Source organism: Stegostoma tigrinum, chromosome 29, assembly GCF_030684315.1.
Source record: "Stegostoma tigrinum isolate sSteTig4 chromosome 29, sSteTig4.hap1, whole genome shotgun sequence".
NCBI classification, from domain to species: domain Eukaryota; kingdom Metazoa; phylum Chordata; class Chondrichthyes; order Orectolobiformes; family Stegostomatidae; genus Stegostoma; species Stegostoma tigrinum.
The window spans coordinates 37,234,779-37,255,951 of record NC_081382.1 but is presented as its reverse complement, the minus strand read 5'-3'; the positions used below and the strand labels follow the sequence as shown (position 1 = coordinate 37,255,951).

General features: G+C 45.9%; 1 protein-coding gene across 8 annotated transcripts in view; it reads right to left on the bottom strand.

Annotated features, from left to right (window-relative positions):
* LOC125465332 (dynamin-1) overlaps positions 1-21,173 on the bottom strand; it is a 284,914-nt gene that overhangs the window by 25,623 nt on the left and 238,118 nt on the right. For all 8 annotated transcript variants that reach the window (XM_059638372.1, XM_059638371.1, XM_059638370.1 and 5 more), the window contains 3 exons: positions 14,620-14,793; positions 13,651-13,892; positions 11,255-11,485 (listed from right to left, as the gene is read on the bottom strand). In XM_059638372.1, the coding sequence (XP_059494355.1) occupies positions 11,255-11,485; positions 13,651-13,892; positions 14,620-14,793 (647 nt within the window). The remainder of the gene's footprint in view (positions 1-11,254; positions 11,486-13,650; positions 13,893-14,619; positions 14,794-21,173) is intronic.

Genomic DNA, 21,173 nt, shown 5'->3' with positions numbered 1-21,173 from the left:
GAGGCACCATCACTCCATATCTCACTCAGTCACTGAGGCACCTTCACTCCACATCTCACTCAGTCACTGAGGCACCTTCACTCCACATCTCACTCAGTCACTGAGGCACCTTCACTCCACATCTCACTCAGTCACTGAGATCTTCACTCCACATCTCACTCAGTCACAAAGAGACCTTCACTCCACATCTCACTCAGCCACTGAGGCACCTTCACTCCAGATCTCACTCAGCCACTGAGGCACCATCACTCCATATCTCACTCCGCCAATGAGGCACCATCACTCCATATCTCACTCCGCCACTGAGGCACCATCACTCCATATCTCACTCCGCCACTGAGGCACCATCACTCCATATCTCACTCAGCCACTGAGGCACCTTCACTCCATATCTCACTCAGCCACTGAGGCACCTTCACTCCATATCTCACTCAGCCACTGAGATCTTCACTCCATATCTCACTCAGTCACAAAGTGATGTCACTCCACATCTCACTCAGCCACTGAGGCACCATCACTCCATATCTCACTCAGTCACTGAGGCACCTTCACTCCATATCTCACTCCGCCACTGAGGCACCTTCACTCCATATCTCACTCCGCCACTGAGGCACCTTCACTCCATATCTCACTCCGCCACTGAGGCACCTTCACTCCATATCTCACTCCGCCACTGAGGCACCTTCACTCCACATCTCACTCCGCCACTGAGGCACCATCACTCCATATCTCACTCAGTCACTGAGGCACCTTCACTCCATATCTCACTCCGCCACTGAGGCACCTTCACTCCACATCTCACTCAGCCACTGAGGCACCATCACTCCATATCTCACTCAGTCACTGAGGCACCTTCACTCCATATCTCACTCCGCCACTGAGGCACCTTCACTCCATATCTCACTCCGCCACTGAGGCACCTTCACTCCATATCTCACTCCGCCACTGAGGCACCTTCACTCCATATCTCACTCCGCCACTGAGGCACCTTCACTCCATATCTCACTCCGCCAATGAGGCACCATCACTCCATATCTCACTCCGCCACTGAGGCACCATCACTCCATATCTCACTCCACCACTGAGGCACCTTCACTCCATATCTCACTCCGCCACTGAGGCACCATCACTCCATATCTCACTCCGCCACTGAGGCACCATCACTCCATATCTCACTCCACCACTGAGGCACCTTCACTCCATATCTCACTCCACCACTGAGGCACCTTCACTCCATATCTCACTCCGCCACTGAGGCACCATCACTCCATATCTCACTCAGTCACTGAGGCACCGTCACTCCACATCTCACTCAGTCACTGAGGCACCTTCACTCCACATCTCACTCAGTCACTGAGGCACCGTCACTCCACATCTCACTCCACCACTGAGGCACCATCACTCCATATCTCACAGTTGTACTCTCTTCCTTTACCCCCTCATGTGGGCTGTGTTGAAATCATGACTCGTACCGGCACTTGTGGGGTTTGGTTAGCCCAGTTGGCTGGACGGCTGGTGTCTGATAGGGTGCGATGCTTACAGTTTGGGTTCAATTTCTAAACTGGCTGAGGTTACTGCTCTCCTGAGGCATGGTGAGCCTCAGTTTAAACCACCAGTGTTATCTCTCTCTAATGGGACAGTGGGACAACAGTAACTTTACCTTTATCTTACTTAATTTCCACAAAATTATCGCTGGCCTTAGACACGGGTGGATACAAGGCTTGCCACCTCCAAGACCATTGTTTTATATTTTTTTCTTGATTCATTGATAGAATGTGGGCATTGCCGGCCAGGCCACATTTATTGCCCATCCCTCATCACCCAGGGGGCAGTTAAGAGTCAAACACATTGCTGTGGGTCTGGAGTCACACATAGGCCAGACCAGGTAAGGATGGCAGATTCCTTCCCTCAAGGGTATTGGTGAACCAGTAAGTGCTCCCATTGCACACACAAAAACAAAGTTGCTGGAAAAGCTCAGCAGGTCCGGTGAAGGAGAAAACAGAGTTCACATTTCGGGTCCAGTTCTGAGGAACGGTCACAGATGCTGCCAGACCTGCTGAGCTTTTCCAGCAACCTCTGTTTTTATTCCTGACTTACAGCATCTGTAGTTCTTTTGGTTTTTATTTCATGTTCTCATTGCAATCAGGAATCGTCATCATGACACTCCTAATTCCAGATTTTTAATGAGTTCAAATTCCACAATCCGTCTGGTTGAGATTTGAACCTGGGTCTCGGTATTAATAGTCTTACAATAATAATGTTCATTTCATACTCCTTGTACATTCCTGATTTCCATCACTCTGGCATTGGGGCAGTCATTCCCTCCAGCTACATGTGCCATCATTCCCTTCCTAATCATTTCTCCTTGATCCTCTCTCTACCTTTAAGACATTCCTTAAAACATTCCTCTCTAACCAAGTATTTAGTTACTTTTCTAAATTTCCCCTTGGGTGGTTTGGGATCACATTTCTAGGGGGAAGAGTGCTCTTGTGAAGTGCCCAATCCTTTTTATTTTGCTGCATTAAAGGGTACTACATAAATGCGAGTTGCCAAACTTACTCTTTCATTAATCTGATCCCCAGAGAGTCACATCACTAACGCACTCACCAATATTATACCCAGCCTCCAGAGAAAACCTTCGAAGAGGAAATAAAGGAGAGACTTCAACTGGTGGTCAGGAATGTGAGTCGGTTCCTCTCGGGCTTGTGAATGGTTTTACTGTTTCTCTGTGGTTCCACGGTGAATGGGGTTGCACAGACCAGACTCGGCCACGCGCACACCCAGTTCACCAGAGGCACTTCTACCCCAGGTAGGTTATAAAAACCTTCATGCCTTCAGATTCCACACACCCATCGGATGCTCAACTTTATAGGAAAGGGCTTGAAAAAGGATTGGAGGCACACTTGCCGGCAATGAGACACACAGACTGCAGAAAAAGGCAACATCTCATAAAAAGGCACAGGAAAAGGGAAAAAACAGCTAGACAGTCAAAAGTACAGACAGCTAGATAGTAGGCACAGCTACACAGATCCAGATAGTTAGACAAGACAACTGGGGTGACAGATGTGTGCGCACACACACACATATATATATACACACATAGATGGGAAAAAAGAAACACAACTTGTGTGAAACACACAATTAGACTGGAAAGAGAGAGATTAAAAGCATTAAGAACCAGGAACAGGAATTGGCAAGTTCAGTACTCAAGCCTGCTTTTGCAATTAATACAATCATGGCTGATCTCATTTCAGCCTCTACTCCACTTTCCTGCCCACTCCCTATAACACTTTAACCCATTGCTAATTAAAAACCCATCTATCTCCTTACTGAAGCTGGTCAATGTCCCAACATCTGTGGCACCCTGGGCTAGTGAGTTCCACAGATTTATGACCCTTTGAGGGAAGTAATTCATCCTCATTAAAAACCGAAAGAACTGCAGATGCTGTAAATCAGGAGAAAAAAAAACACAAGTTGCTGGAAAAGCTCAGGAGGTCTGGCAGTATCTGTGGAGAAAAAAAAAATCAGATTTAACGTTTCAGGTCCAGTGATGCTTCTCCAATGCGGCCAGGCCCGCTGGGCTTTTCCAGCAACACAACAAAGTGTGGAGCTGGATGAACATAGCAGGCCAAGCAGCATCTCAGGAGCACAAAAGCTGACGTTTCGGGCCTAGACCCTTCAACTTCTGTTTTTGTTCCTGATTCATCTTCAGCTCGGTTTTAAATCTCATACCCCCACATCCTAAAGCTATAACCTCACATTCTAGATTGGAACAAGAGAGGAACAGAGAATGTGACAGGAAAACAGAAAGAAAGGAAAATAGGTCACAACCAGAGGGAGACAAACAAAGTGATGAGACAGGAAAGTACGCTTCACCCAGAACCAACCCTATCCATGCATTTCCTGTGGCTACCCTACCTGGCCTGCATGTTACAGGTAATTTAGCATGGCCAATCCACCCTAACCTGCACACCTTTGCACTGACGAAGGAAACCTATGCAACAGAGGGAGGATGTGCAAACTCCAGACAGACAGTCACTCGAGGCTGGAATCAAACCTGGGTGCCTGGCACTGTCAGGGAGCAGTACTAACCACTGAGCCCCCATGCCACCCACAATTGAAAAGACCATCTGAAAGCACAAACTGACGTGCTGTGTGTCATTCTTATATCACAATAACTGTTACACTTCAAAGGTGTATTTCACTGGAATGCCACCCTGGGATTTCACGTTTGGTGATACATTAGCGGAAGTCTTGTTTTAAATAGATGGACAGAATAATCCGACAAGATTTTAGGACAGGGCTTTAAATTTAGAATTTCAGAATTCTCTCCTGAGTTGGCGTGACCTTCAGCTTAAACCACCACGAGTCGTGTCTCTCACCAATGAGAGAGCAGCCCAATGGTTTGGTAAGATTATGTGATGCTATTCTTATCTTACTTCAGAGTTACCTCCTACTTAATCAATTAGCAAGCAATCTATTGCTGAGTTTGTTGGTGGCAGCTCAGAATGTTCCAGGGTCATGATGTTCCCCAAGGTAGGGGAGTCAAAACTAGAGGACACAGCTTTAAGGTGAGAGGGGAAAGATTCAAAAGGGACCTGAAGGGGCAACTTTTTCCACACAGAGGGTGGTGCGCACATGGAATGAGCTGCCAGAGGAAGTGGTAGAGGCTGGTACAATTACAGCATTTAAAAGGTATTTGGACAGGTACATGGATAGAAGAGGTTTAGAGGGATATGAGCCAAACACAGGCAAATGAGACTGGCTTGGTTTGGAACCCTGGTTGGAGTGAATGGGTTGGTCTGAAGTATCTGTTTGCTTGCTCTATGATTCTATAAATCCTAACTGTTACAATTATAATTATATAATTATAATTCTATAGCTCTGTGGTAGCTGGTCTTTGGAAACACAATCGCCGCCCCTCCTGGCCTGAGATCAGAATCTTTGCCCTCTCCTACTGATCAAGGTAGGGGAGAGGCAATGCTTCGATAACGGGAGCCATGTTGTCTCAGAACATTTCAACAACAACATATCGTTGGAAAAAGAAGATTCCCAATGAAATGTGGAGCGAAACAGATGGCACATGCTTAAATGTCTCTTTCTCTAGGACCAGAGGGCTCAGTTTCAGAATTAAGACGTGTCAATTTATGACTGAGATGAGGGGGAATTTCTTCTCTTTGAAGGTTGGGACTCTTTGGACTTGCCCCAGAGAGCTGTGGGGACACAGGCCTTGTGTACATTAAGACTGAGTTAGATTCTTGATCAGCCGAGGCATTCATAGGTGGCAGGGAAGCTGCAGGGAAGTACATGATGAATGTCAGATCAGCCACGATCCGATGGAATGGTGGAGCAGCCTTGAAGGGCCAAATGGTCTCCTCCTGTTCCTATTTCCTCTGATCTTCCAGTGTTAATCTTTCATGATCCCTGGAATGGTAGGTTTAACGTACGATGAACAGCTGAGGATCCTGGAATTGTATTCATTAGAGTTTAGAAGGTTGTGGGGAGATTTAATAGAAACTTACAAGGTAATGCATGGCTTAGAAGGGGTAGATGCTTGGAAGTTGTTTCCATTAGGCAGGGAGACTAGGACCCGTGGGCACAGCCTTAGAATTAGAGGGGGTAAATTTAAAATGGAAATGAGGAGACATTTCTTCAGCCAGAGAGTGGTGGGCCTGTGGAATTCATTGCCACGGAGCGCAGTGGAGGCCAGGACATTAAATGTCTTTGAGGCAGAGATTGATAAATTCTTGATCTCGCAGGGAATTAAGGGCTACGGCAAGAGTGCAGGGAAGTGGGGTTGAAATGCCCATTAACCATGGTTAAATGGCAGAGTGGGCTCGATGGGCCGAATGGCCTTACTTCCACTCCTATGTCTTACGGTCTTATGGAGACGTGAGTGTCACTAGCAAGGCCTGCATTTACTAGCCAGTCCATCCTTAACTGCCTTTGAACTGAGTGGCTTGCTAGGCCATTTCAGGGTCAACTACGTTGCTGTGTGGGTCTGGAGTCACATGTAGGTCAGACTGGGTGAAGAAGTAAGATTTCTGTTCTTAACAGACACACAAAGGCTGTATCTATTTTTATTTTTCTGCAAATTTGATTGCAGCTTGAAATAGGGGAACTATTTTTGTTTAAAAAAATCTTGGCAGAAGTGATTGCTAAACTTTAAAAAGCAAGTTACTGAAACTTATTGTAAGTGGTGTTTACGCTGCTGCTTTGTCCAGCCAATTGGGAAGGCGCTTAAAGATGTGGCATCATGGGGTGTGTACAAGGTGAGATTCGAACAGCAATAAGTAGCTGGTTGGCCTATGGAGTTGTTAATGACAAAGGCCATCTGCCTGCCAACAACAATGTGATTGGCTCCTGGGCAGCCAATCAGCTTGTGGATATGAATAATATAGCCAGAAGCCTTTGGACCACCGAAAGGAGTGGTGGTATGTTGTGCATCTACCTACAGTTTAAAAAAAAAAACCTAAAGCCTGAAGGATGCCAGATTATTTTCCCTTACCAGTTTCTGTAAGCTTGCTTTTAGCCAAGTCAGAGACTTTATAATTTCTGAACCAGCTGCTCTATGCCTCTTACAAGAAAGTGAAAAGTATGTGGAGATGAGAGGACGAGGAGCAGCAAGTGCTAGCGAAGAAACCAATCATCTCAGCAAGCCCTGTGGAAAGAACAGGTGAACTCCCTTCCCACGCTTTCCCTCCACCCGACACACTAATGCAAGTCTCTGCCTGCGTGTGCATCTGTAGAAAGTGTTCACGAGGAGTTTAGAGTTTAAGTTGTAGAGTTATAATGTTGAAAGTTCAGTTATTTACCTGTAGATAGAATCTGTTTATTTGCAGTGATTGGAACCAGGTGGATCTTATTGACTGAGATCCTTGAGTGGGGCTGTTAACCTGGGCCAGTCAGGGATCCCTGGCTAAGCAACAGAAACAAGGGATTCAGAATTCCCTCACTTCGGGGGACCGAATAAAAAAGGAAAAACAAAGAAAATAAATTAAATAAAAAGGAAGGGGATTCAGAGAGTGTAGTAGGAACTGCCTAGGCTGGAGAATCTGAGATAGCAGGCCAAGCAGCATCAGAGGAGCAGGAAAGCTTGACGTTTCAGGTCAGGACCCTTCTTCAGAAATGGGGGAGGGGAAGGGGATTCTGAAATAAATAGGGAGACAGGGGGAGGCGGATAGAAGATGGATAAAGGAGAAGATAAGGTGAGAAGAGACAGACAGGTCAAAGAGGTGGGGTTGGAGCCAGTGAAGGTGAATGTAGGTGGGGAGTTGGGGCGGGGGGGGGGGGGGAAAGATCAGTTCAGGGAGGACGGACAGGTCGTGGGGGTGGGGGGTGCAGGATGAGGTTAGTGGGTATCGGGATTCAGACAGTCTCCTGATTTCAGGGACTAACTCTGAGATAGCTCACCACAGCCAGTGTACTGTGCATATATCAAAAAAGGATGACTTGGGGACAGGGTACCAGCCTCTGCATAGTTATTTTATGTAATGAATAGCAGTTCTTCATAGGTACAGACAGCTGGACAATGCTTTCTGTCAACCTGGGTCTACTAAAAAATAAACAGGCAAATCAGGGAGTTTCGATAAAAATCTTTATATTTTGCGGCAGCTCAGAGATTAAGGGGGCTTGACTTCCAGCAAATGCTGCAGTGAGGGGTAATAGACATGAGTGAATTAGACAGTCAACACCTTTATGGTCAACATTTCTGTGACAAGCTTTCGTTTCCAAATTCAATGAACTGGACTGAAATTCTACTGGCTGCCAAGGCCCAGAGTATTAACATGGACCCCTGGGTGACTACTCCAGTGACAATACCACTGTTCTACTGTTACCCCAAAATTTAGGAATAAAAATAGTGAACATACACAGGTTGGCTGTGTCAGCATCTAAAAACAAAGGAACAATATTTTCACTCATTTGTAAATCCCTGTTCCTCTGACTGTGATGGAAACACATCATAAATGTTTTATGTTATAAGTTTAGTGAGACATCCAGCAACGTGAGAAATGAGAGAGAGACACAAAAGAGTTGCATTTATATAGCACCTTTCACCTATCTAGGATGCCTCAATGTGACTTTACCACCAACTTGTAATTTTGAAATGTAACTGCTATTGCAACGTCAGAAAATATCGCAATCCATTTATACACAGCAAGCTCCCGCAAACACCACAGTAGATACACCACAATTAGATAATCTTAGTCGAGGGCTAAATATTGGCCAGGAAACCAGACACTGAAAACAGGAACAAACAACTGGGACGTGATGCAAATCAGCCTCGTAATAGAATCGCTATTCCATCCAATCGACTGGAGCCAAACATTGAAATATTGAGGTCCTCACCCATGGCGAGTCGATGCTAATCCACTCAATGTCACCTCTTTGCCTCCCTCCTTGACAGCTCGTAGCTACTTGGTAGAATTTCTGTCATCTTTTCACTGATCTCTCAGTCACTCACAGCAGCCCTTTAATCACCAGTTTGGTCAAAATCTTGTCGTTAGCTTTTTAAACACACAATAGGCCTGAGCAGACATATCTGGAACTTTACTCTAAATAAACTACAGCTGTGGGATACTTAAACAGATTTCAGCTTCAAGCTGGTGGACAGCTTTGAACTTCCTAATGGCAGGAAGACCTTCACCTTGGGAGGGAACATTCAAGGAGATTAGCACTGCCAGAAGAGGTTGATAATGTGACTGATGGGAACAGGGCTGTTCCACATCCTACCTCATCGAACTTCCTTTGAATTCAATGTAAAGCAATATTGGCCAGATGTAAATTCAATATTCCACCTGATCCTGTACAATACCTGCTTGGAAAAATGGGGTCAAAGTAGTCCAGACTCAAGTGATACAATTTGATGCTATAATGATAATTGGATGGGATTGGGGTAGGGCAGGTATTAAGAGATGGGGGGAAACCGCCTTGCCTTTCTGCAAGAGCTCAGTACCTTGGAATGAGCACTCACCCTAAACTGTACCTACCTTGTGTTTGCCTGTTCCTCTCTATAAGACCATAGGAGCAGAAATTAGGCCATTTGGCCCATCGAGTCTGCTCCGCCATTCAATTATGGCTGATAAATTCCTCAACCCCATTCTCTTGCTTTCTCCCCCTGACCCTTGATCCCCTTGACAATCAAGAACCTACCTATCTCAGTCTTCAATGTACTCATTGACCTGGCCTCCGCAGCCTTCTGTGGCACTGAATTCCATAGATTGACCACTCTCTGGCTGAAGAAATTTCTCCTTATCTTCATTCTAAAAGGTCTTAGCTTTACTATAAGGCTGGACCCTTGGGTCCTAGCCTCTCCTACCAATGGAAGTATCTTTTCAACATCCTCTCTATCCAGGCTATTCAATATTCTGAAAGTTTCTGATAGATCCCCCCTCATCCTTCTAAATTCCAATGAGTCCCAGGGCCCTCAAACATTCCTCAAATGTTAAGCCTTCCATTCCTGGGACCGTTCTCGTGAACCTCCCATGAACCGACTCCAGGGCCAGTACATCCTTCCTGAGACATGGGGCCCAAAACTGCATACAATACTCTAAACGTGGCCTGGCCAGAGCCTTCTAAAGCCTCAGAAATACATCCCTGCTTTTATATTCAAGTTCTCTTAAAATAAATGCCAACATTGCCTTTGCCCTCCTGACTACTGACTCAAACTGCAAGTTGACCTTGAGAGAATCACGGACTAGAACTTACAAGTCTCTTTGCACTTCAGACTTCTGAATTTTCTCCCCATTTAGAAAATAGTTCATGCCCTTATTCTTCTTACAAAAGTGCATGTCCTCACACTTTCCAACATTGTAATCCATCTGCCACTTCTTTGCCCACTCTCCTAACCTGTCCAAACCCTTCTGCAGCCTCCCCACCTCCTCAATACTACCTGTCCCTCCACCTATCTTTGTACAATTTGCAAATGTGGCCAGAATGCCCACAGTTCTTTCAGCTAGATCGTAAATGTACAAAGTGAAAAGTTGGGTCCCAACACTGAGCCCCATGGAACACCACTTATCACCGGCTACCATCCTTTATCCCAACTCTTTGCTTTCTGCCAGAGATCCAATCTTCTGCCTCTAACACTGGGCCCTTATCATACTCAGCAGCCTCCTGTGTGGCACCTTCTCAAAGGCCTTCTTGAAGTCCAGGTAGATAACATCCATTGGCTCTCCTTGGTCTACCCTGCTCGTTACTTCCTCAAAGAATTCTAACAGATTTGTCAGGCATGAACTCCCCTTGATGAAACCACGCTGACTTTGCCATATTTTACTATACACTAAGAATTCAGAAATCTCATCCTTTACAATGGATTCCAAAATCTTACCCACGACCGAGGTTAGGCTAATTGGCCTGTAATTTTAAACAACGGCGTCACGTTAGAAATTTTCCAGTCTTCTAGGACCCTCCCAGACTCTAGTGATTCCTGAAAGATCATCACTAACGCTTCCACTATCTCTTCAGCTATCTCCTTTAGAACTCTGGGGTGGCGTCCATCTGATCCAGGTGACTTGTCCACATTCTGGCAAATCACTTTTACTGGCACCTTTTCCTTCCCAACTTCTATAAAATGCCATGACACACTTCTTCAATTGATAAAAGAATGAGGTCAGTGACTGTGCACTGGCCAACTGGAAGAATTTCCTTGATAACTCTAAGAGGGTCTGAATTCCTAAAAGACTGAAGAGACAAAGTTCACTAGCCCACTCTGAATAATATTGAGCTTTTGAACTACTGTTGACTAGCAGTAGCTAACAAAGACTAAATTACAAGGACATAAAGCGGAACTTGGCTTGAGTAGGATGCACGAGAGCTGTGCTGATTGCCACTCACTCTTGTGTCATCTAAGTATGCCGGCCACTGAGGAGAGAGACCACTGTCTAAGGTTTCTCTGCTAAAGTTAAATGGAGGTCCGTTCAGTTATCCGGACCTCCTGATGCCTCAAATAAATGCAAATATAATCTTGTACAAGTAAGAAATGCCTTAGATTTGTTTGTTGGATAGAGTCAAACTCCAATGTTTGTTTGTTTCTTCATATGCTACTGCACAGAACCAAACTGCTTTAGTGACTGCATAAACAAAGATATTTTTATGAATAAAGTATATTTTTGAAAGAAAAAGTGTTGGCCACTGATTACAGAGGAGGATTCACATGACTGATGTCTTTGTCCAAACTGGCCTTTCTGATCACCACAACTTCCCCCTCTCTTCCCTTGGAATGTAACTCATTCCCGATCCGAAGGTGACTTACCTGGGAACACCAGGAGGAGCCCGGTTGGGCCTGGAGGGAACTTGAGGTGGAGCCCCAAAAGGATCTGGAGAGGCACCGGGGCGAGAGGGAATTGGTGGGGCGCTACCCGGGGGTCCTTGAGGAGGGGGGCCGGCGGGCGGGGGAGGTCCTGGTGCAGGGCCACGGGACAGAGGTCTGACTGGAGGAACTGCTGGAGCTCTCCTCTGGGGTGTAGGACTTGAGGTTGGAGATCTAGGAGCGAAAAATAAACAAAGGAATTCTATGAGACTTTATGAATCACAGCCAATCAACAAAGGACTACAGGAGATCATAGTACAGATGAAGGCCTTCCAAGTTAAATTGCAGAGCTACACATGCCCCTTATAAGTCCATTTCTTTTCTTGTGATTGGCAACAGTCCCAGCATCGAATGCTTTATGCATGGATAGCTCTGCTGCCTCACAGTGCCAGGGTCCCAGGTTCGATTCCACCCTCTCTGTGGAGTTTTCACATTCTCCCTGTGTTTGCGTGGGTTTCTTCTGGGTGCTCCAGTTTCCTCCCACAGTCCAAAGATGTGCAGGCCAGGCTAATTTGTCCTACAGTGTACAGGCTTGATGGGTTAGCTGCAGTAAATGTGGGATTACTCTTTAGTAGGCAAGGCTAGAGATCTAATGGTTAGGAGAAGCATACACAAGTCAGAATGACTTATCAGCCAGAGAGAGTTGCCGAGATTTTTGTATAAAGTCAGCATGCATTGCCCAGAAAACAGATAGGAATCACACATAGACAAGGGCCAAATGTTTCCACCACCTGCCCCCAACCCAAACAATTAACAATGGTCAACATTAGATTTTTAATTAAATACAAACTCCCCCTTGTCAGGATTTGAACCCAGGTCACCAGAACACTCCTTGGGTTTACTGGATTAACAGCCCATCAATAATACCACGAGGCCATCACTTCCTCAACATAGAGAAGAACAAAGCCTTTTGAACACTAGATTAAGAATTTCACATTGGGAGACAGAGTTAACAGAAGTCACTGAGCAGACAGATGCTGTGTGAGAAGACAACAGCATGTAAATGTGAAGATAATATATTAGCACGCAAATGGGATTGGTTGGCAGATTCTAACTAATGAAAGGTCACAGACATCAGTTCTAGGGCCTCAGCTATTTACAATCTATAATAATGTCTTAGATGAAGAAGGAAAGCTGAATGGATTCTAGCTTGCTGATAATACAAAGCTAGACGGCAATGTAAGCCATGAGGAGGATACAAAGAGGCTGCAAAGTGGTATGCACGGGTTAAAGATCTGGGTAACGGAGTGACAAATGGTGTTATTCTTTTTGACAATGAGGTGAAGTTGCTATAATCCCATTCCGCCACTCATTAGAGAGAGTGACGGAGAGACAACTAGTGGTGGTTTACCGAGGGTCACCACACATCAGGTGAGGGGAGATATTGAGAAGGAGATTTCTTCATGGTGATGGCAAGAACTGCCAATGCTGGAGTCAGAGTCAGTGTGGAGCTGGAGAAACACAGCAGGCCAGGCAGCATCAGGGTCGGCGCTTTGGGTCGGGACACTTCATCAGCACTGAGGAGGGGGAAGGGAGCTGGAAAATAAATAGAGGGAAGGGGGTGGGGGCTGGGGGAAGGTAGATGGGATGGCCATAGGTGGATGCAGGTAGGGGATAGTGGAGATTGGTCAGTGGGAAGTGGGAGCGGATAGGTGAGGAAATGTGTGTGTGTGTGTGCGTGTGCGCGCGCATATGTGCGTGTGTGTGTGCATTTTTGAAATTGTCTGCCCCAGAGGATTTATATGTTGAAAACTAAAATTGACAGTGTTTTGACCTTTCAGGGACAGGGGTGTCCATGAGAAAATGAATCTGAGGGGAAGCAGGCTGAATAGCCTCCTTACATTCACATGAGCAGGATTTCAATGGAAAGTGGATTCAGATAGGGTATAAAACCAGCCCTGTGCATGGCCTCCATTTCCCAATGCACAGGCATGTTACAGTGACAGACAATAACTTGACAGCAGGTCACGACACAGGCAAGTTGACGTCAAATCCCTCTTTCCACCATTCAACCCATCAAGTCTGCACCAACCCTCCAAAGAGCATCTCACCCACACACCCCTGCTCCATCCCCATAAACCTGCATACCCCATGGCTAACCCACTTAGCCTGCACATCACAGGCAATTTAGCAAGGCCAATCCACCCTAACGTGCGTATCTTTGGACTGTGGAGAGCAACCGGAGCACCTGGAGGAAGCCCACATGGACACAGGGAGAATGTACACAGACAGTCACCTGAGAGTGGAATCGAACCCGGCACTGTGAGGCAGCAGGGCTAACCGCTGAGCCACTGTGCTGCCCACATGTATAGAATGTGTGGGAACTCCAGTCCACAAACCTTCGCCCAGATGGGATATCCCTGACACCCAGCCAGGAGTCATCCACAGGAGGCGGTAGAGGGGTGCTGGTGGTTGTGGTGTTGATGTCACCAATGATATTTAAGGCCTCTTTCAGGGCGTGGTACATCCTCAGCATTTCGTCACGGCGCTGGGCTTGCTCCGGAGACTCCTCCATCAGAATGTTCTGGTCTGCGCACGAGTACAGTTGGGCCAGCAGCTCGGACTGGATGAAGTCTTTCGTCTGTGGTGGAGGGGCAAAGAGAAAAGGATTGCCATTAGTCCGGAACTGTGCTTTAATCCCTTCTATAAATAATGCAAGGGGCACCCATCTGGAATACAAAACGGGGCTTGATCCCTTTAAGGATTGGGTCCAGGCCTCAGACCAGGGCATCCCATGTGAACACCGGGTCACACTCCCCACCCCCACCTCAGACCAAAGCAGCCGCTCCTGTTGAAATCAATAAAGCCTGAACAAGCATCGTACAGGATCCATCCCACTGAGTAGGAAGAAATGAAAGACGGCACCTCTCCACATCTCTAAAAGAAAAATGGACTTTCTCACAGTGGGGGCAAAGACCAGCCCTTCCTGCTGCTGGCTCAACTTCTGAACAGAATGACCTAGTACCAGCTGTGACCCAAGGCTGATCGTATTTATCCCAGAGTGGGGAGGGAGCTTGGGGACGTTGTTGCCAGTCACAGTGTGAAACACTGACCGCTCATCACAGGCCTCCAGTCCCAAAAACAACCCTCCACCATTACTCTCTGTCTCCTGCCATTAAGCCAGTTATGTATCCAATTGGCAAGCTCACCCATCTAACGGCCAATTGATGGACTGCAAGTGGATTGGAGTTGGGACTGGCTTCCAATTGAGTCAGAAAGTCCCACCTCAGTGAAGGGCAGCCAATAAGAGGGTTGGCTGTGCTCCAACAGAACACAGTCAGAAAGAGGAAGCCAAGTTCTGTACTTACATTAATGATCATGAGATGCATGATAGTCTTGGGCATGAGGTCCCGGATGGTCTTGTTCACAATTCCCATGTAGGAGTCCACCAGGTTTCGGATGGTTTCCACCTGCCTCTCCAGCTGAGGGTCCATTGAGTGCATGAAGTTGTCCCCAGCTCCATTCTCTTCATTCTCACTTTGCTGCTCATGTGAATGTAAAAGGAACTGAATCATCACCTGAAAATCTTTCACAGAAACTCCATAGTTACACAAAAGCCTCAAGACACCCCCATGCACTCTCTCTACAAAAGACCACTCAGCACAACACAGTCTCCACAACTGGAAGATGTGGAACATGGTTCAGATCAGACTGCGGCACCGAAATAACTTCGAAAAGCATCTCGGTGATTTGGTGTCCAGCCAAGATGTTTTGAAAAGCTGGCAGCTCCAAAGACCTCTGGGCAAGAGGCTGAGAAATTACCTCTACTCTTTCACACAGTGTCCCAAAAAGTGCTCTCGCCAGCCAGGAGTTCCCTCACCCCTGCAAAATACTAACACTCTTCCAGTAACACACTCACCTCCTTTAGCCCAACCAAACCCATTTCCCCCACCTTCATCACCACTCCAAATGGCTGGAAAACATTGCACAGAGTTTCTACTATCGAAATGCCAATATACGACAGATAACTGCGCGGTTGCAGCAAAAATACAGCAGCAGATGGAAAACTGAAATGTCAAAACACAGAGCTCACACCCCGAAGTTTGAAAATGTGTCTCAATCTAAAGGGAGCCAACTTTCTCTGCTCACCATCTTCTAAAAGACAGAGGGTGCCCTTCATCACTGGGGTCTTCCCTAGGCTTATGATGTTCTTCAGTGGTTCCCATGCATGTTGTTAGTGTAGAAAGAATCACCAAGCTGTGCTTAAAGTTAAAAAAAATGATAACTCATTTGACACCTTGGCCTTGAAGGATGGTCAGATCATCAATTTCTGTTTGACAGAAGATACAGTTAGGAACTAGGGAATAAAGTATATAAACAGAGACTAAGAAGTAGAATCAATAGGTAAGGAAGGGAGTGAACAAAAGCTGAGGGTTACTCCATCAACAAGAACCAGATAACTGTCCGGCTGTGACTGCGGTTTAACAAGGTGGTGTTCCAACAGAAATAATCACAAAGTGAAGAAATACGGCAGTTTGGCCATTTAAATCTATTCTGCCATTCAGTAAGTAATATTACTTCATAGAACTCCTACAATGTGGAAGCAGGCCATTCGACCCATTGAGTCTACACCATCCCTCCAATGAGCTTCCCACCCAGACCCACGTCCTTATACCTGTAAACCTACATTTCCCATGGATAATCCACTTAATCTACACATCCCAAGATACTATGGGCAATTTAGCATGGCCAATCCACCTAATCTGCACATCTTTGGACTGTGGGAGGAAACAGGAGCACCCGGAGGAAACCCACGCAGACACAGGGAGAATGTGCAAACTCCACACAGACAGTCGCCCGAGGCTGGAATCGAACCAAGATACCTGGAGCGGTGGGGCAGCAGTGCTAACCACTGAGCCACTGTGCCATACCTACTAAAATTGTTTAATTTGAATAAGTGTTTGCTTCCTGCTTAGGAGTTAAATATTTTATAAACTCAACCCGTGTTGAGGACAGATCATGTTTTACTCAATGTCAAGTGTTTTTGGGAATGAGTTCCATAATCAAGAGAAGTTCATTTAGACTATCAAAGCACAGATCGTGCAACAACAGCATCTCATCATGGGCTCTACTCAAAATATTTATAATCCCTTGCTAAAAAAAGTTTTCAATAAACAATTCCTAAAGCCACTATTGGAATACTGTGTGCAGTTCTGGACTCCCCGCTATAGGATGGTTTTGTGAAACTTGAAAGGGTTTAGAAAAGATTTACAAGGATGATGCTAGGGTTGAAGGGTTTGAGCTACAGGGAGAGGCTGAATAGATTGGGGCTATTCCCCTCCAGTGACAGAGGCTGAGGGGCGACCTTATAGAGGTTTATAAAACCACGAGAGGCATGGAATAGCCGGAATAGCCATGGTCTTTTCCCCAGGATAGGGGAATCCAAAACTAGAGTGCATAGGGCAAATTGTTGGAGATGATTATAAAAGATACAATTTATAGATATTTAGAGGGGCAAAAAAATTAGGGATAGTCAGCATGGTTTTATGCAAGGAAAACCATGTCTCATAAACTTGAATGAGTTTTTTCAGGAAGTTACCAAAAAACACTGACAATGGAAGAGCAGTAGACTTTCACTTGGATTTTAGTAAAGCCTTTGACAAGGTTCTACAGGTAGATAAATTAGTAAAGTTAGGTCACATGGGATTCAGGGTGAGCTCATCAATTGGATACATATATAACACAGTGTGGAGCTGGATGAACACAGCAGGCCAGGCAGCATCAGAGGAGCAGGAAAGTTGACGTTTCACGACAGGAAATGTCAACTTTCCTGCTCCTCTAATGCTGCCTGGACTGCTGTGCTCCTCCAGCTCCACACCGTGTTATCTCTGACTCCAACATTGACAGCTCTTACCATCTATGATTGGATACATAACTGACTTAACAGCAGGAGATACAGTGACGGTGAAGGGTTGTTTTTCAGACTGGAGGCCTGTGACCAGTGGTGTTCCACAGGAATCAGTTCTGGGTCCTCTTTTGTTTGTCATTTATATAAATGGTTTGGATGAGAATATAGAAGGTGTGGTTAGTAAGTTTGCCGATTAAACCAAAATTGGTAGCATATTAGACAGTGAAGAATGTTTTTCTAAGATTACAGAGGGATCTTGATCAAATGGGTCAATGGGCTGAAAATGGCAGATGGAGTTCAATCTGGATAAATGTGAGGTATTGCATTTTGGTAAAATAAACAAGGGTAGGGCTTATACAATTATTGATAGGGCCTTGGGTAGTGTTGTAGAACAGAGGGACCTAGGGGTTCAGGTATATAATTCTTTAACGTTTGGGTCAGATATAGACAGGATGGCTAAAAAGGTGTTCAACACACTTGTCTTTATTGCTCAGTCTTTTGAGTATAGGAGTTGGGGCATTATGTTGAGTTATAAAGGACATTGGTGAGGCCTTTTCTAAAATACTGTGTCCAGTTCTGGTTACTCAGTTATAGGGAGGATATTATTAAGCTGGAGAGGGTTCAGAAGAGATTTACCAGGATGTTGCCAGGTGTGTTGAGTGATAACGAAAGGCTGGATAGGCTGGGACTTTTCCTACTTGAGCATAGGAGGTTGGCGGTTGAGCCCATAAAAGTCTGTAAAATAATGAGAGGTATAGGTAGAGTTGATTGTAAGCCCTAAGATGGGGGATTTCATGACTAGGGGGCATATTTTTAAAGTGAGAGGCGAAAGATTTCAAAAGACATGAGGCAAACGTTTTACACAGAGGCTGGGTCATCTGTGGAATGAGCTTCCTGATGAAGAGGTGGAGGCTGGTACAGTTACAACATTTAAGAGGCATTTGGATGGGCATATGAATAGGGAAAGGTTTGGAGGGATATGGGTTAGATTTAAGCTCAGGGAGACAAGTTTAAAAGGGGTTTACAGGGCAACTTGGGGGCGGCACGGTGGCTCAGTGGTTAGCACTGCAGCCTCACAGCACCAGGGACCTGGGTTCAATTCCAGCCTTGGGCAACAGTCTGTGCGGAGTTTGCACATTCTCCCCGTGTCTGCGTGGGTTTCCTCCAGGTGCTCCAGTTTCCTCCCACAGTCCAAAGATGTGCAGGTTAGGTGGATTGGCCGTGCTAAATTGCCCGTAGTGTTCAGGGATGTGTGGGTTTTGGGGGGGTGGGTTTGGGTGGGATGCTCCAAGGGGCAGTGTGGACTTATTGGGCCGAAGGGTCTGTTTCCACACTGTAGGGAATCTAATCAACTTTTTCATGCAGAGGGTGGTGTGTATATGGAACAAGCTGCCAGAGGAAGTGGTAGAGTCTGGTATGATTACAACATTTAAAAGGCATCTGGATGAGTATATGAATAGGAAGGGTTTAGAGAGATAAGGGCCAAATGCTGGCAGATGGGACTAGATTAATATAGAATATCTGGTTGGTATGGACGAGTTGGACGGAAGGGTCTGTTTCTGTGCTGTATCTCTCTTTGACTCTCTGACTCTAATGCTCAAAACAAGAGGTCCTGCATGTTCAATCTCCGCTCTCCTACTGTACGGGCTAACTGGTCAGGAAAGCAGAGTAAATGTAGGAGATCAGGCATAACCTTAATGAACAGCAGAGCACATTCAAATGGCCTATTACTTATCTTTGTCACAGATTACCTCTGTATGCACACCACTCTTATAAAGCACAGCCACAACCAGATAGTTACTCAGCTGTTGTTAATGGACGAAGCCCCGGGTCTTGTTCGCTTCCATCTTACCCATTGATTGTACTTCTTAGCCTCCATTTGTAAGGTCAAACAGTACTCCCTTGTTCTTACTCGCATCTTTTACCAAACTGTTCATTTCTAACAACAAAATCTCCACCTTTCCAGACCTGCGCATCATTTTTCTGACTGTACATGCAACACACGGGCTTTTCTCACCAAACAACATGTATGGAAGCCGCTGAGGGACACCAAAAGCCGAGGTAAGGCCCAGTGTCAAAGGGCGTCATTTTTACAAAGGCAAAATGGTGTAGATGCTGGAGTCTGAAACCATGACAGAAAATGCCGGAAAATTCTCACCGGGTCTGGCAGCGCCTGCGGATAGAACCAGGTCAACGTCCCAAACCAGTGACCTTCCAATCAAAAGGCACTGTTTCTGACGACAGGTCACTGGACCTGAGATGTTAACTCCATTTCCCTGCCCTACCAGAGCTGCTGAGTGTTGCCAGTATTTTCCTGGGATTTCTCTGAGGCTGAGGCTTAGCGGGATATAAATATCTCCACTTCCAATTGTCCTGCTGCCAATTTCGCGGCATTGAGCACCCATCATCACAAAGCACTGCCTTCTCTCAGCCAATAGGAAAATCGGGTAAACTCTTCATCACCCCAATTGGATGATTCCCCATTGTCTGTCAAACAGTATTCACCAACCACATAAACTCCCACCCACCACCCCTCACTGATATTCATACATAAATAATCATTTGATGCTACAAAACTTGATTATTTCTCAAACAAGGACACAGATTGTTGAAGCATTTCATCACACACGCATCAGGACAATTCACAAGAATACCAATGTCCGAGGAGAATGTGCTGATTGGCAAGTGGATGCTGATTGGCTTCTACTCAATAAAAGCTCACCGGCTTAACCAATCAGCACACTCTGCTCACCATTCTGAAGAAGCCACGCTATTCTTGAAACATTAGCTCTTTCTCTCTCCTCAGACGCTGCCAGACGTGCTGAGTTTCTCCCGCATTTTCTGGGTTTGTTCCAGATTTCTAGCATCTGCATTATTTTGCTTTTATTTGCAGAAAAATGTTGCTCCGTTCTACACCATTATTTCTTGCGAATTGTTCCGATGAACGCAAGACAAAAAGCTTTGACAAAACCTTGCTTTTTTTTCCCCTCAGGCATTCTCATATTCATATAAATAATGATCAAAAATTGAGCGAATGCCTTCCATGATTATCCTCTGGAGATGTTGGAAGCAGTGAGCGGGAGATCTAGCTTCAATAAGTTGAGGTCTTCAAGGCAAGGCATTCATCTCCGGCAAGGTGCGAACTGGGGTGATGGTATAATCCAGGCTCCCAGCCAGTGGCTGCCCCAGAGCACAGCTCAGAGATAAACAGGGAGAAATGCACACTCAATGAACAGCCCCACAGGAACGATTCATGCCTTTGTCTTTAGTCATCCTCCAGCATTTCTCGAACTGAGAGGTTGACTGGATTGTGCTGCCGCAGTGGTGTTAAAGCTTCTCAACCTGTGATGTTGCAGCTTTTATGTGAAGTGCTGGGAGGCTGTCAGTCCCTGTACCTCCGCACTCCGCCAAACCCAGGAAGAAGTCAGAAGGAACAAAAATGAGGAGTTGCTGGAAAAGCTCAGCAGGCCTGGCAGCATCTGTGAAGAAAACAAAAAACCAGAGCTAACGTCTCGGGTGACTGTTCTGCAGACCCGAACCGTTACCTCTGATTTTTTTTTCTTTCCTTCACAGATGCTGCCAGGCCTGCTGAGCTTTTCCAGCAACTTCCGTTCTTGTTCCCGATTCACAGCATCCACAGTCCTTTCGGATTTTGGAAGTGGAAGGGAATCTGATACGGAGGACAGTCCATTTCTGGAGTACACGATATCAAATTGTCCAATGCACTGGCCATCAGCCAGGTGTGGCCAGTTGGCGAATCTGCATGAATCTTCCTCGGTTTCTGACATGTAAGTGTAAAGCTGAGCGATCAGCACCACAAGCTGACGTAGGACCTCAGCTGTCACGATTGCACAACTGCCAAACTTTAAGAGATAGTAGGAACTGCTGATGCTGGAGAATCTGAGATAACAAAGTGTGGAGCTGGATGAACACAGCAGGCCAAGCAGCATCTTAGGAGCAGGAAAGCTGATGTTTTGGGTATGGCCCCTTCTTCAGGTTCCAGACTCGAAACGT